The 17,181-nt window shown below is 37.7% G+C and overlaps 2 protein-coding genes across 6 annotated transcripts in view; one reads left to right on the forward strand and one right to left on the reverse strand.

The window, feature by feature from the left end:
• Nucleotides 1–5,949, reverse strand: part of nalcn (sodium leak channel, non-selective) — a 128,996-nt gene extending 123,047 nt beyond the window's left edge. For 3 of the 5 annotated variants that reach the window (XM_084121522.1, XM_084121519.1, XM_084121518.1), the window contains exons 1-4: nt 5,843–5,949; nt 1,663–1,754; nt 1,443–1,504; nt 669–809 (exon numbers count right to left, since the gene is read on the reverse strand). In XM_084121522.1, coding sequence (XP_083977648.1) covers nt 669–809; nt 1,443–1,484 — 183 coding nt within the window. In that variant the 5' untranslated portion in view covers nt 1,485–1,504; nt 1,663–1,754; nt 5,843–5,949. The remainder of the gene's footprint in view (nt 1–668; nt 810–1,442; nt 1,505–1,662; nt 1,755–5,842) is intronic. The other 2 variants (XM_084121521.1, XM_084121520.1) reach the window with 1 other exon arrangement.
• Nucleotides 5,950–10,664: 4,715 nt separating this feature from the next.
• Nucleotides 10,665–17,181, forward strand: part of itgbl1 (integrin, beta-like 1) — a 38,199-nt gene continuing 31,682 nt past the window's right edge. The window contains exons 1-2 of the mRNA XM_084122968.1: nt 10,665–10,910; nt 12,310–12,512. Of these exons, the coding sequence (XP_083979094.1) occupies nt 10,819–10,910; nt 12,310–12,512 (295 nt within the window). The 5' untranslated portion in view covers nt 10,665–10,818. The remainder of the gene's footprint in view (nt 10,911–12,309; nt 12,513–17,181) is intronic.

A 17,181-nucleotide genomic window follows, 5' to 3' on the forward strand; every position in this document is an offset into this window, starting at 1 on the left:
AAATTCACTATTCACCATCCAAAGTGACAAAAAACAAAAAATGATTTGTGCACTATAATTTGTTAAGTTGATAAGTTTTCTTATGTCAAACAATTATTCACTGAAAATATTGGCCTCTGTTATACAGTAGAGGATTTTCAATGAATAGCAAGTTAAATTTCAAGCTGCTCCTCACAAAAAGCTATTGAATGGTTTTAGAAGACTTGGAATATAGCACACAAGATGGGCTACATTTATCATCTTTATTTATCATCTTTATGCACCATTTCTTTATTTATGAAGTTTGAAAGTCCCTGGTCACTTTTGTTATACAGTGTAAAAAAAGAGCAGCATGAACATTATTCTGAATCTCCTTTTGTGTTCAGCCACTTACAGCTATCTTAGCTGTACAAAAAAGCATGTTATGCTGCTTGATATTTGTCATGTATTTTTCATTTGTCATAAACACTTTGGTTTGTGGTGCAAACATATTTACCATTTACTGTACATTCTTTTTCTTCTAGTTATCTATCTAAAGCGGCTAATGAATCGGAAATCTTACACATTCACAGGAAATTGCGTATGACATTGCACCTAGTTGGGAAAAAGTTTGAGCTTATCAGGTATCTCTTTTTGGGGGTATGTGGGTCAAACATTATTGATCAGATATCAGAGATTTGTTCACATACTGGTTTGTTGATCCAAAGAATGTCAGCACTGTCTGTCAGAGTTTCATCTGGCCCAAAGTCAGTCATGGGCTGGGCCTCGACCCGAGAGCTCTGCTTCCTCTTCAGCATGCTTGGGCTCGCTGTGCTATAGAGAGAGTGGATCTGAAAGACAAAAGCACATCGACCACAAATGCTAACTTAAACGACACATCAGGCAAAGCTCAAATTCTGTTTGTAGCCATGAGATTTATTCTTTATTGGATGCTAACTCGATTGTATATGTGTTCTAAGCAATTATATTACAAAATGAAATATTAGAAAATGAAATCTATTTAGTTTAGCAAAATTTAGAAACAGTTTTTGCAATTTAGCAATAGGCTAAATGCTTATTACTATAATTATGTGGTATAAAAAGCACAGAGAGGAAGTGTCATATCAAAAGTCCTAAGCAAAGTAACTACAGTGGCATGCAAACAGATTTGAGCAATGTATTCATTGTGGCTGTACAGTAGGACATGAGGACACAGCTCAGTATGGTACTAGACAGTATGTATTGTAGTGTTGCACAGTCACCGTTAAACACAATCAAGCACATGATGTACATAAAACACAGACTGTTGACTTTACAAAGAAATGCTGACTTACCTTCTGCAAAGATCACACTGGATCTTCAGCGTAACACAAACGACAGGCGACCGATAATGAGACTGCATAATATTGGCACTAGAGCTATTCTTACCGAGGCCAATAATAAAACATGGATATCACACACTCACTGAAACAAAGCGCACATACCAACGGGAAAAGTAAAGCTGAAATTGCTCCAGCACTGCACATAACATGCGATCAGGCATACCCTGTAAATAACACACAACAGTTAGTCAACATGGCATATGGTGTACCAAATGGGTACAATTATATCGACAAATAATGTCCACCACATCAGACAAGGAATATATGCAACACTGAGTGGCGGAGTCATGGACGGATGGGATTGTGGGACCAGGTTACTCACGGTCAGGCTCCTCATTGGTGCATTCATCCCCGGCATAGAGAGGAAATTAATTCAGTACGAAAGACAGCTGATCGGTGGAGTTGAGGCCTGTCCTGCAAGAACATCATTAGCCTTTTATTCTTATTTATAAAGGAGTCCAGTCAATGAATGCTCATGCTGCATCACATTACAGCTGAAAGCTTGACCTTTACATGTGATATCAACACAAAAGCAACAAATCAACTCCACGCAACTGTCATGCCCAGTAAGGTCAGGCAGGTTTTGTGCGTAAAAAATCGTATAGGCTAACATGATGAAGTCAGATGTAACACAAAATACATGGTCAAGGTCGTTCGAATGTCAATTTGGATCAATGGCAAGATGCACAAAAAGTGTGCGTATGATAAAAATGTGAAGTCTACAAAGGAAAGTTGAATCTTAAAAGTTCTAAAGAACATAGTGGTCTGCTAAGAACAGCTTCCACGTAGTCACAAGCAATTTGTGAAGTAATTGCTACAGTTAGCATATGTTGATAGATAGAGGTTTGAAGACAAGTGAAAACTAAATTACAGGGTGTAAGTGCATTAATGTAGGAGTAAGTTGCAGAAGACTACAATTACTCTCACTTCTCCAGAAAGGACTATTTGCCTAAAGGCAGGATGCAATCACTAAACATTTTAATGGTGGCTGGTGCTGTTTTTTTTAGGCTGGCTTGTTACATAAATGTTTTGTGTTTTAGATTAGATTGTAAAGGCAATGAGAAAGGATAATTATTCCCCCAAAGGCTTTTTTTGTTTTTAAAATTTTTCTACAGAATATAGTCAGATATGCAACTATGTACTGCTCTAGATTTATTATCCAATTCCCACTTCATTGTACTATGATTGATCCAAGTTATGTATAGGAATGAAGCAACTCCAAATGAATGAATAATATCAACACATTTTTCACCATTAAAATTATGCAAAACAGCTATCACCATTAAAATTACAAATCATGGCCAGAATTGTTGGCACCCTTGATAAATATGATCAAAGATGGCTGAAAAATAAATCTGCATTGTTTATCCTTTTGATCTTTCATTCAAAAATCTAGCCTTTCATTTCCCAGCATTTTGAGCGCTGTTGAAGGAATTTCTTAAACACCTATGATTGGCAATTGTGTTCACAAGCTCAACATATCTCATTGGCCACTGTGTTCACGCGTTCAATATATATGTCTGTGATTGATTGGCTACAATGATCAACGTTTCAAAAACATGTTGTCTTCACCGAGCGCTTACACAGATACACATGGGAGCGTTTGAAAGCAAATTAATCACAGACATATATGTTAAGCGTGTGAACACAATGGCCAATCAGAGACATATATGTTGAGCGCGTGAACGCAATGGCCAATCAGAGGTGTTTAAGAATCCGTTCAACTGCGCTCAAAATGCTAGAGGGAAATCCTGGTATTGTCACATTTTTTAAATTTCAATACTGACTTGGTACCGAAGTCGGTGCTTTTGACAACACTAAGCACCAGTCGTTTACTTTCATTTTATTTATTTTAAAACTTCGGTTTACCATCCACCAGTTCCCCCTTCTTCCCTGTGCCTTGAACTTTGAGACATTTAAAAGCATTTTAAATAGCATATTAAAATAAAACACTTCTTGGGAAAATAATACCTTAAGAGGTAGGGCCATATCTTTTTATTTTACCTCAGATGTGTTTTCTTCGTGTCAGTCACAGAGTGCACAGAAATAGCCGCTCAAAAGACAAATGAGATGTGGGTATTTTGAATTAGAAACAAAACACAAAAGTTTTAAGTAAGCTGCACCATTTCTAACTAGCATAATTCTACTAGAGCCATGCATAACCATATTCAGGACATGCACGTAGGTGTGATAGCCAAAGCAAGCAAATGCCCATCGCATAATCACTTCAACTCCGACAAAAATAACTGAGCTTCAGAATTAGAATCAGAATGAGCTTTATTTGCCAAGTCTGTGGCGTTTAGGGGCATTTATTAATGGATTTGACTGTTTGATTCATATATTAGGTGCTCAAATAGATCATACAAGTTTTTAGAGGGTTTCTTACTTTTAGACTAGTCAGTTACAAAACTTCCGATTGTCAAATTAGTCGAAGCGCACATCCCTATCAAATACCAAAAGATAAAAAAAAGTCTAAACCTGACGGCCTCTGCTAGAAATCTTATAATGGGCCGCGTGGTCAGATATTCCATCAGTGATCCAAAACAAAAATCAAAATAACCACAAAAATGTGTCAATGAGCACAAAATGAAGCTTCTGCCATGACCATCCCAGCCCCCTGACCTGAACCCTGTAGAAAATGAGTGGAGTGAACTGAAGAGAAGACGCGCCAACATGGACCTGGGAATCTGAAGGAAAGCTTCTGTATGGAGGAATGGTTTCTGATCTCTTGTCAGGTGTTCTCCAAACTCATCGGGCATTATAGGAGAAGACTCTGAGCTGTTATCTTGGCAAAATAAGGTTGCAAAAAGTATTTTATAAAAGGGAGCCAATAATTGTGGCCAATGTGTAATGGAGAAAAAAAAATCATAAAGAGATTTTCACCCCACTTTAAATTATTTTACTTCAGTGAAAGGTTAGATATTTAGTTAGATATGAAATGTATAGACATTTTTTAATGAAAGATCAAAAGGATAAACAATGCAGATTTATTTTTTACAGACATCTGTGATCATAATTATTTACCAAGGGTGCATATTTTTTTACCAATTTAATTCTGGCTATGACTGTAAGCAAAAACAGCAATATGCATCAAATGTATCCATTTTATTAATGTGTACAGCAATAGGCCTAATAACCAAAATAATAATATTACTGTAACTGTCTGTATTTGAAGCTAATATGATTTTTTTTCATGGAGAGAAAGAAAAAATATATAATAAGCTCTTAAAACACTGATCATGAAATTACACACTCCCAACCAACTCTGTAACAGCAATTACATCAAACAATACTGTGACAGTTCAGAATACAATGAAATGTAGAGAGCGTGACATTTTTTTTAAATGAATTCTAGCAAAGCATCTGTTTTGTGTTGAGATATCTTATTTTTTAAAGTTACTTTTGTAATTTCAAAAAAATTCCCAGGGGGCAAATGTTGTTTATGACACTGGTGCAACATAATTCCTGGTGGGGACTCCCTAAAATTAAATCAATAAAGTATTTATCTTTCTCTATCTGTCTCTCTCCATGTTTAGCCTCTCAGCCCTGTGTTTTTACAAACAATCACCTGGACATTTTCAAAATCCACAGAATCCGAATCATTAATCTTAGGTTGATCCAAATAACACTGTATGATTATTAAACACCCAGCATCTGTTTGACCTACAGAGATAGGCCTATTTAATGCAAGACCTCCATTTTTACAGGCCAGTGCCAAAAGCCACCTGTCTTCAAAGATTTATCACATGCACAAAACATGCAAATCAGACTGACTCGAGATCATGTCAGTATATACCTTATTCATGGCAGCGCCATCATTGAGTGAAAGCGAGGCTGTGGATGGACATACATCTCTTCAGTGGGTTGTTTTGTTATTTAATGTGTTTTTGGATTGTTCTGCTGACGAAACACTGCAAAATATCTTTCCAAGAAATTTCAGTAGACAAAAAACTCCAGACAACATGAGCTGTGGAAAATTGGATGTGATCTAGGAGCTTTATGCAGCTTTTTAAAGTGGAGGCCATTGAAAACACTGTAAGTATATCCCTCACAGCCTCACTTTCATAACTGTCATGGCCCTGCTCTGAATAAGGTCTATACTTGTGGCACACCGGAACAGTGACATCAGCTATTATGCAGGGAGATTCCTCCCGCTGCCACACGGTTACCATAGCAACAGATGAGAGCAGGGCTGCTGCCGATAGCTCTAGCTAAATAACCTCTTAAGCAAAAACACACGAATTACACAAAATATAAAGGCATGTCGATTAGGACATTGCTTAAATTATTGTCTAAATTTGTCATAAGCGTATCCAAAAAAGGTTTTTAATCTTTGGCAGTGCTGTTTTTTTAACAAAGGCCTTTTGGCTGCGCAGTCGGTCCACACACTTCCTGGTAACGTTAGGCATGCATACAAGCCTAATAAAACAAAATACATCTCTTATGCGACACTCTAATCGAACTCACACGCCGAAACGACAGAAAAACGCTCTTTGACTTACTGGTTATTGAAGTTTGGCCGTTAACGCGATGTATAGTCCATGTCTCGTACTGAGCTCGAGCTTCACAGTCACAGCAGCCGCGCGACAGATGCGCATCAGACGCGCGTGACCCGCTACAGCACAGCTCGCAGGATGAGATCCCGCAGGCCTTGAAATGTATAATATCAGTATTGATATAAAAAAAAGTTTGGCATTTTTTTATTAATGTTGAATGCAGATGAAATGCTGGTGAATTGAGAAAAAAAAAAGAAAAGAAAAAAAGAATTTGAAATCGAATTTTTAGTCACTGTTAAACGTTATTGAATAGACAGTAGTTTTGAATACTAAATAACAGGAAGAACAAATATTGATTAAAATTCAATACAACAACCTATCCTAAAATTATCATTGGAAATAATAAATAATAATGTAGATAACACCGGGGATAATTGTCACAAGGGCTATCTACTAGGCTGAATGGAAAGTGTTTGAGTGAAAAGACCAATTACCCAAATGCTTTTTTGCTATTAAAACAACAAACAAAATCAATAATGATAATAATAGCAAAACAACAAATAATAGTACAAATAGGCCTAATATTAATTCTCATTTGTCATCATTTGAAATGACAGGTGTCAAGGAACTCAGTGGCACAAAAATGGGGTTTGCAGTTCATAGGGGCGCCGGACGGGAGGGAGGCGCCATTGTGCCCCATTCTTTGAAAACCTCCAAATCATTCAAGACATTCAAAAACTTTATTTTTTAAAAATACAAAAATGATTTGTTTTAAAAAATCTTTATTTTAAATGATGAAAGGAAACGTTTTTTTTTATTTTAACTTTTGTTTAACATTTTAAATGATTTTTTTATTATTATTATTATATCAATATCAACCGATCACCCTACTTTAATCTGTCTGTGGACCAGACACGTCTAATGCTTGTCTGCTTGTCCAGAACGTGTTTTTTGAAGGGGCAAGTGAAAGAGACTGCAAGTAGCTTACAACATAACTTAAGTGATTAAAAAAAAATCACTTGAAGGAAGCATCGAAACGGGAGAATGATTCTGATTTTATTAGCTACATTCAGTGTAAACAGCGATTGTAAACGGATAGTGTAGTAAGGTGGCGCTGTTGAAGCTCGCACTACTGTCTCTTTGTGAGAGACTTGAGTGCATAGCCTATGTAGCCTACAGCATACGACCAAGGGCTGCTTTGCTGAATATTATAATGATTCCAAATGTTGCATTCATTTTATAGTTCAATAAACATGTAGTTAATATTACGTTTACTTACTTTTTAGACACATTATTGACTGTTTTTGTTTTACTTCACCGACGAAAATACTGTAGTTCTAAAGGAAAGCAACACATCACTGTTTTGTTACTGAAATGATTCAGCATTACGAATCGTTTGAATGAACGACTCAATGACTCGCTTATTAAGACGGTCATTTGCCGCCACCTATTGGTGGTTTAGTTTCGTGTTTAAAAGTCTCATTGCATATTTTTCTTACTTGTGAATTCAAACATTTATTTAAAACATTAATCTCATAACATTAGGCTATTTATTGCAAATTGTACATTTTTGAAAAGCTGAGAAATCGGATTTGGTCAATTCGTGCATGAGGCCTTAAAGTGACAGCAAAATGTTAATCAAACAACTAAAAAGACAAAGGGAAAATCACTCACTGCTTTAAAGGGCACCTATTATGCAAAATTCACTTTTACATGGTGTTCGAACATAAATGTGTGTTGGCAGTTGGCAGTGTGTGTACAGAACCACCCTATAATGATAAAAATCCACCCAGTGCTTTTTTTAATCCCCATAAATCATAAGCACTGTATCAGAACAAGCTGTTCTCAGATTCGGGGCAATGTGACGACACTTTGCACAGGCCCCTCCCACGACTGTTGATTGACACTACAGTTTGAGCATAGACCTACACTGAGAGAGTTTCTGTTCTGATATTATCAGATGAGATTGTCCTGGCTCTGAGCACAAGCTCGTGAGGCTCCGCCCCCTGTGCCGTGCAGCAGCAGCTTATTTGCATTTAAAGGACACACACTAAAACAGTGCGTTTTTCTGAGCCCCAAAAAAATGACAATTTAAACATGCTGTAAAAAAAATATCTGTTGGGTATTTTGAGCTAAAACTTCACATACACACTCTGGGGACACCAGAGACTTATTTTACATCTTGTGAAAAGAGTCATAATAGGTGCCCTTTAATGCAGCTGTAATTAGTGGGGGAAGCCAATTATCTTGCATACCCCTCAGCAAATGTGCAGTTGCGCCCCTGGTTAAACTAGCCTACTATTTGACTGAAGGTTATTTAGATGTGACGGGCACGTTGTCACGTGTATTAAATTTAGACTTTTATAAGATTTTCATAGATTTTAAAAAAATTAGGGCAAAAACAAGTGTTTGATATTTCTGTATACTTTTAGCAAATTAGCTAATGCGTCTCAATAATTATTTGATTCTTTAAATGTTATTTAAAAGCCACAAATTAGTTCCACATTCAACATAACTTAGCTACATCTAAGGCTTTGAATTTTCCCATACTGAAACTATGCCCGCACAGACAGCGTAACATTTTGTAACCTCATTTAAATCTGTTAATTAATATATCCACTAAATTATCCTCTTTCCACGTGAGTAGCCTACTACCTGAGAAGAAGAGTCCTGAAATAGCGATGATGACTGACAACGTGGTAACCAAATTTTTGACCTCCCACAGCTGTAAACATGGATTAGCCTACAACTGTTTAGCCCGTATAAATTACCTTGATTTAAACATAGATGCCAAAGCTGTTTTTGGTCGATGTAACATAGGATTGTAGATGTATCATCTGAACTGCACTCTACAGGGGCGGGCGGAGTGTTTGTTTTGTTTTGTTTATGCTCATTAAACTGTTGCTGTCAAGGAAAGAGAACGTTGTTCTCAGTGTAATGTATGGATTCCCCCAAGATCACAGAGCTAAATCAACAGGATGTGAACACGTGAAAACACGTAGGCTATCTTTGTGATTTTCTAATTTGTGGAAGGAGATTCGGTTGTAGAATGTTGATCGTTTCCATTCCATGAGGAACTGTGTGTCTTCCAACCGAGATCAGGCGAGTGCCCAGCCGAGGCATGATAAATTGTATTTAGCTGTAGGCTAAACGGGATAACGTTAGTTCACCCAAAAAGGAAAATTCTTTCATTAATTACTCACCCTTATGTCGTTCCAAACCTGTAAGACTTTCGTTCATCTTCGGAACACAAACAAAGATCTTTTTGATGTTGAATTTGACTCTTCAAAAAGTTCCATATGAATTGAGCGGTTTAGTGCAAATTTTCTAAAGAGACTCGGTTGCTTAATATAAAGAACAGATTGGGTTTAGGCATTTATTCACATAATATTCATCAACTTGCACATCAGTTGTGGTAAATTAAAGCAATAATCCCTGCGAAGCCGTGTTTTACAGTGAATTTAGAACAGCTTAAGGGGCGTTGTAAGGCACGACGCGGAGCCTTCAAGGGGCTTATTGCTTTTATAAAACGGTTACTCCATAAAAATATTCATTTTAATATTTATTTTATTTATAAAATAAAGACTAGCAACAAAAAATCTAACGTTATAACACATGTATTCCTCCGCCAAGCAATGTAGTTCCAAAGAGGTTGCCAATCAACACATGCAGCAACAAAGAATCACAAACAGCAGTTGCGCAATAATACTAATGTAATGCGGTCATATGTGTATGTTTGTTGAGTAATTTACAACGGCTTCGAACGTGGCTCAACCAATCAGAATCAAGGACTGGAACTATCCATTTTATAAGGAAGCACATGCATGTTTGCTTGAAGTGCAAGAACCAATGAGGTTCATTCTCGTTTGAGCTTCTGCAAGAGGTTTGGCTGAGCTTCTGTTTTGTTCATTGATCAGTGTTTATGTGAAAAATTTGCACTTAACCGCTCAATTCGTATGGATTAGGCTAGTTGTACAATCTCTTTATAAACTCTTTGAAGTGTCAAAGTGGTAGTTGCATAGCATAGTCAATGGAGGGACAGAAAGCTTTCAGATTTTATCAAAAAGATCTTTATTTGTGTTCCGAAGATGAACAGAAGTCTTACGGGATTGGAAAGAGATGAGGGTGAGTAATTAATGACAGCGTTTTAATTTTTGTATTTTTTCAGTCATTTTGTCAATTAAAATGAACCTATGTGCTTATTTTTGCTCTAATGTTCTTTATGAAATTGATTAAAAAAATTATAAATAGTATATAGCATTATCATAAGTTCAGTAGTAATCTTAATAACCTACTGTCCCTTGATTCTTCAAATTATGCTTGAAGACAATATATGTTATACAGTGTGGGCTATATTGCTTTCTTGGTGTCTGTAGCTACTATATATTTGTATTTTGTTTCATATTTACATTTATTTAATGTAATTATTCATGTATGGAAAGTGGATTGCAGACATACAACTACAGTATATTTTAAGCACAACAGGTTTGTTGTTAAATAGACATTATATAAATAGATAGAATAATTTAAGTCATTATAGTGAAAGAGAACCCAACTCATTAAAATAGACTTGAAAGAGATTCTTAATGTAATGACCATCTTTCTCCATTTCATATCCCGTTCTGCATCTATATAATTGAGGTTATAGCAAATCAGCTTTTACAATACATGCAAGCAACTAAAGATAACATTTCAATTATGAGATATAGGAGAAAAGGACAGCACTGCAGGGATATGGAAAGTAAAATTCTGAATAATCTGTATGAATGTTTTGAATTATGGTGACCAAGTTTTCTTTTTTGCCATTTTATCTCTTTCTCCTGCCTTTGTACCGAGAGTCACAACTAATCAAAGGCATTCATATGAGCGCTGTTGGCCTCTGAAGCGTTCAAGCTAGATTTGGCCAGCCCGTTCTCCCTCTGTTTTGGAAAGTGGAAATTCCTGAAGGCACTTCACTTCAGGTTTCTGGTGGGGATCTAAACATGCATGCAGAGACTTTGGTGAACTCCGTCTTTGTTTCTTTGCTTCTAATTTTGCTCTCTGCCGTTCAAGGAAGTTTACAGCAGTCACTAAGGTGAGTTTAGCTGTGTTGTTTTTCCAATCAGTTTGACTTTTCCACTGTGCAACCACGTTTTGCTGACAGACTGGATTTTTACAGACAGAAAAGTTTCTGTTGTGTAGTTACAGCTACAGAACTAGTCCATGGCTTGTAGCAATATATCTTAAGCTATTTACTTTTCTTTCTTTTTTGATTCTCAGCTATAAGAATGTGCCAGCAATGATTTATTTGTTTTACTTGGTTCTGCTTCAAGCCAGCTTTCACCTAATAGAGCATGAAGTATTTCCTTAAAATCAGCAACATATGCACCTTTTTGATCTCTTCCTATGGTTTTGGTAAAAGTCCACAATTGCGTGACTGTAATTTTGCAAATTACTTAAGTGGTTTAAACATAGCAGGTGCACATTCACCACAATACTATCAGTTCTGTACCACATTGCATGTTTACTGTATGCGCTCGCTGCATTGCACTTAATCAGAGACAGATTCTGGAATCAGAGAGTGAATGTGCTGTTGTGGCTGACAGACTTGTTCCATGTAAGTGCAGCCATATTATACCTAGCCCCTGAATAGTGTTTGCTTTAAAAAAAAAAAAAAAAAAGTATTTTTATTACCCTGTAATGTGAGAAAGGCCAACTCCAGAGACGAGAAGCAGGAGAGGTAGGCTATGTAAGAACACAACCAAATGAAATATTTTTCACAGGGAAACTTGGGTTGGAAAATAATAAACAGTGGAATACTGTCTGCCGTTTATTTTCAGTAGGTTTGTAATGAAATTCTTGAGACCCTTTACCGGCTGTGGACTCTTTGATATATTATATTATATTATATTATATTATATTATATTATATTATATTATATTATATTATATTATATTATATTATATTGGTGTCCTCAATTGTACAGAAACATGAGTCACCTTTTTATTTTTTATTAGTAAGTTTTTTTTTTTTTTTTTTATTATTTTTTTATTTCTTACAAATTCAGATCTTCTAGCAGAAACATTTGCATTCACAGTGTCTAGACATGAGTTTGTTGTTCTCTGAATGTAGACTGAATCCTCTAGCAGAATCATATCTTCTTAAGCAGTAATTTCCACATAACCTTTATAGTTATTGTATTACTTATCTCCTAGGGCTATTTGTAATCTTTAAATATTAGCTTGCAAGCTTATAAGAAGATACAGACAGGAAATCTGTCAAAATCTGATACATTGCACTACCTATCCTCAGAAAGGTTTTTTTCCTTCAGAAAGCGAGAGGGAGTCTGGTTGTCATTACTGGTAAAAAGGAGGATTGCAAACCACCACCCACCCATCCAACATCTGGCATATGTTCACCTACATGGGAAGAACAGAGGTCTGATGTTGAAGGCAAAGGTCACAGGTGTGACTGAAAGCTCTTGTGTCTTGCAGGCAGGTGGGTGGAGAGTGTAAGATCTCCTCTGAATCATCACTGAGGCGCTGTCGGACCTCCGACGGGTTGATCTGTAGTGGAAGAGGCGAGTGCGATTGCGGGATTTGCATATGCCAGGTCACGGAACCTGGAACATTCTATGGGCCGCGATGTGAATGCCATGACTGGGTCTGTCCGACATATGATGGGAAGACCTGTGGAGGTAAGAGATGTCTCAGACTCTCTCAAAACACCATTCCCACTAAGTGCTTCAGTTACCAGTTACTTGTGAACAGGTTTCAATATCCGGTGTCTTGTTTAAATAAAAAATAAAAAAGGCTTTGTAGACGTGTGCAAGACACACATCCAGCTTGTGAAGGCCTTTGATGTTCCATCCAATATTGTGTCATTAGCTTCAAGGTCTCATTTGAATTTCACATTGCTTCTATTCAGACAAACACAGGCAGTTTCAAAGGAGCCTGTTTAGGTGCCATGTTGTTCTGTAGCAACCCTCTTTTTTTATTTTTATATATTTTTCAGACACTACTTCAAAGGATAATTTTCACAGACACTTCCTTTACTGTGTCAAATGTCATTTCAGTAGTTTCCACTGGATGGTGAGTGTGTGCAAAATTTATTGTAAGCCCACAGAAATCCATTAGCAAAGACTCTTGAATAACCTGACATCCAAACCCTCAACTGACAGCTCCATGACCTGCTGATGGCTTTGAAACATCTTATACATCTTATATAATTATAAGAACACAATCGTGGTGCTAGTGTAAGATACTTATAAATCTTACACTCCATTGAGTGACTGTCCACTTTTCAAACTGCCTTGGTGCTGGAAGTATCATCCTCATTAATTTACTCCATTGACTTAAATAAAGAGGTCAAAGCCATGAACTAAAGCAGTTCAAGTAATACAGATATTGACAGAAACTTTAATTTAATTAAACTTTTATAAAATAAAACTTACATGTCACACTTTAAACCATTTTTTAAATAAAACGGATGAGTCAAAATTATAAATAATTGTTTTTATATGTATTTATATATTTTTAATTTGAAATATTATATAATATTTTTATGGGTAGTGTAGTTTTTCTGAGTAATTCGAAAATCAACACTGTTGTAAAGGAAGTTGAACTCGCTTTGACTTCTAATCATATATCATCACTTAATAACCTCAGAGATAATCATATGTCTCTCTTGAAATGTTTTTTACATTACAATCTAATTTTCCATGAATAACATGAATGGACTTTTTATTTACTTTTCTGCAGTTGCTCTCTATAGCTGTAGTGTGTTGATTTTCTGTACTGATTTTTATACTCTTGAAAACAGCAATCCACCCGACAGACTTTGAACAAAAACACTCATCTATTTCGGTTCCACATTCAGTTTTGATCTGTAGACATGAGATGTTGAGGACCACTAATGGACATATGTGAAGCTGGAAAGAAAGAAAATTTATTTGTGAGGGCATGTTGCGAGCCAGTGAAGAGCTCATTAGCTTTGGGCCATATAGCTGATAATAGGGTTTCTCTCAAGGCCATGTATTCTGAAAATGGAGGTCAAATATGGACCAACAGTTTTTTCTTACTAACATCAAGGCTATTTACTGTGCATCTCTGTCAAAATACCCCACATCTCTTTAACTATAAGCTGGTTTTCAGAGCTTGTTCGTGGCAGTTTTGGATATTCTAGACCTGTAAAAGGATTCTGATGTTGTGCCATTGTTCACATCCCTTCACTTCACTGTAATTGAAGTTTTAGAACAGCATCAGGTGGAATTTTAACCACAAATATAGTGAGAAAGGCTGTGCTTTCCTTTTGACTTCTGTTCAGTCATTTTGACCATTACACAAAGATAGATGTGCAAGCTGAGCAGGATTGTTTGTATATTACTTTGAAACTTTGTCTCGTCATTTCAATTAGCACACAGGGCATTTAAGGTCTTATTTATGTGCTCCAGTTTTATAACCATAACTCGTAGTATTCCCTGACAGTAAGCATAATTTCTTATTGTCAGCCTTCCTTTTTTTCTTTCTTTCCTTTTTTAATAATTTAATTTCTTATTACAAGATCTGCATGATAAGTGGAGCATTTAATGAGAAATTTCTGACTTAAGAAGAAAAACCTGTCTTGGTCTCTGGAGATTTGTATTTGTTCAGGGAGACTCCATAAATCATTTTCCTTTGAAACACCTGTTTTTGTTCACTGACAAGCAGATACACGACAACACGGCTTGACCCAGCAATAGGACTGCAAACCAGGACTCAGTAAAAATTGGGGTGCATATAACTACAAAATGTTTTACCTGACAGCTGGTCACCATCTGTGTGTGATTTAATTTTTTTTAGTTCACTCGCATCTCTGGTGTTTCAACAGGCTACATGTCTAACATATGTGAATATTTCCTTTTCATTTGTTGTCAGCAAATACTACGAAAATCCAAATGTGCAAGAATTGCCATGGGATTTTAATTGTTTATACAGACTGGGAAAAATGGAGCACAATTACAGTTTTATTCCTTTTTTATGTGAACTGGTTTTGCTTTTTTCTTCTAGTTTATGGGGACAGATCTCAACGTGGCAGTTCCTTTCCACTTTTCTTACTCATTTTTCCCTCTCCCAAAACAAGTTAATTGGGTTTTCAAGGAGCCACGTGAAAGATTTGGCACAGTGGTGGCTCAACTTTTCCCTCTGTAGCTTTTTTCCATCTGTAGAAATTATAGTTTTCTACTACTGTCAGGTACTGTAAGGGTCATGCTTCTGTTATATGTACTGTGTGTATATATATATATATATATATATATATATATATATATATATATCTCACATACTTTCAAAATTTTACTCAAGTAATATTCTAAACAGTGACTTTAACTTCTACCAAAGTCCAAGTGTGGCTTTTAGGTACTTTATCCACCACTGCCTCCGCGCACCCTGCTCACATAGACATCACACGTCATCAGCGCGTTTCATGCTATGCAGAGTTAGACAGACCTCAGCTTTACAATTCCTCCTGATCCAAAACAATGAGCTTATGCTGCGTTCACACCATAACTACTGTAATTTGAAAGAGATGGAAACCCGTGATGTTATACTCTGAGTGGTTTGTGACTCAGATTTATGCATTTCAATGGCAACACTATCAAAATTAATCTGCAGCAGTCAGATGGTACAGATCAGTGCTCTTTAGGTTGTTTTTTGTTCATTATTATTGTAATGTTATGTGCTTTGAAACATGAGGTAGTTTAACGCCGTCTCTCATGACACTTTTGTTTGCTCCCTGCTGTATGCGCTCATGTGTTTTGGAGGAGGCGTGGCTTTGGAGAGCACTATGAAGGGAGGGTGGGATCTTATGCTTTTAAAGCTAACTCGCTATTGCTAGCCTCTCCAAAAATTGCTGAGCCCAAGGACATGTCTGACTAGGTGCACAAGCTGGCAACAAGGTGCCCTACCCCAAGGGAGTTTTGGGGATTATTCACATGATTCTCCCTTTCCCGCTGGTTCCACCCAGCCCTGAGTCTCCTGTTTCCCCACTGGTTCTGCCCAGCTCCGAGTTTCCTGTTTTCCCACTGGTCCCGCCCAGCTCAGAGTTTCCTGTATCCCTGCTGGTTCTGCCCAGCTCAAAGTTTCCTGTATTCAGCGTTTCCTGTATCCCCGCTGGTTCCGCCCAGCTCACATTTCACTGCGTCCCCCCAGGTTCTCAAAATCTACAGAGATCTCTCCCAGCCTCCCTCTCCCACCTCCTCTACCAAACTCGGCTTTTCCAGCCCCCAGCTCTGCTTAGGCATGAGGATCCGCCTCCAACCATGAGCACCGAACTCCACCTCGGTTCTCCGACCCATCGGCTTCGCCTTGGCTCCATGCTCCCACATATCCACTGTGGCCCGTCATCCCAACAGTTCTGCCGGACTCCCTCGTCCCCTTATATCCACCTTGGTAAGGCATCTACATCTCTGTTGCAGCAGCTCCACAGCGGTATTCCGGATACCAGCCACCGCCTCGGCCCCATGAGCCATCAGCTCCACCTTGGTCCTCCACACCTGCAGTGACACCCTGGCTCCGTGTCTCCTCGGCTCTGTCTGGGTTTTCACCACAGCCTGCTCTGTTGCAGGAGATCACATCCCTGGTCTCTCATCCGAGGTCTCCACCATGGCTCGCCCCTCCTGCGACTCAGCCATGGAACATTTCGCTGGCTGTGGCCTGGCTCCCTCTGCTCCTGGCTCCTCCCTCCTTCCACTTCCCCATGGACTGTTTTTCCTGCCCCTGACTGTTTTCGTCCCATTCCCGTTCCTCGTCCTCCTCCGAAACCACCACCCTCACTCCTCTGTTACTATATACTACATACTATATACAGGCACTTGTGACTGCTACTTGGTACGACCTTCATTTTTGGCCCCTTTTATCAAACAAGTGTTGCCATCTAGAGACCCTTCCTCTCCATATATATATACACACATCAGTTGAGATGCCTGTGATTTATGATACCCTCGAGTTCCTTTTTTTTTATGTGCTTGAGTGAGCATGTCAGAAGAGTGAGATTTCATGTTTTCAGGTCCCAGTGGAACTCTGTCCAAGAGCTTTTCCACAATCCACAATCTTTTTGTTGTTTGACTTCTGTTCTTCCTTAGAACACCCTGATGGGGAAATGAGTGTTCAAAAGAAGGAATATTATATAACCTGGATGTTTCTTCTGGTCTGAACAGTATGCTTTGGAAAGTTACTTTAAAATTATAATTGCTGATGAAATATCAGGTTTAGGTTTCCATTTCCATCCGATGCATGTATCATTCCTATTTTGCACCCGGCGCACAGCGGACTTTTCCCTCCACAGACGCACATCGGTAAATTAGTGAATGAACGCAAACGTTCCCTGGT

The sequence above is a fragment of the Abramis brama genome, assembly GCF_963993115.1.
Source record: "Abramis brama genome assembly, chromosome: 8".
Lineage (NCBI taxonomy): Eukaryota > Metazoa > Chordata > Actinopteri > Cypriniformes > Leuciscidae > Abramis > Abramis brama.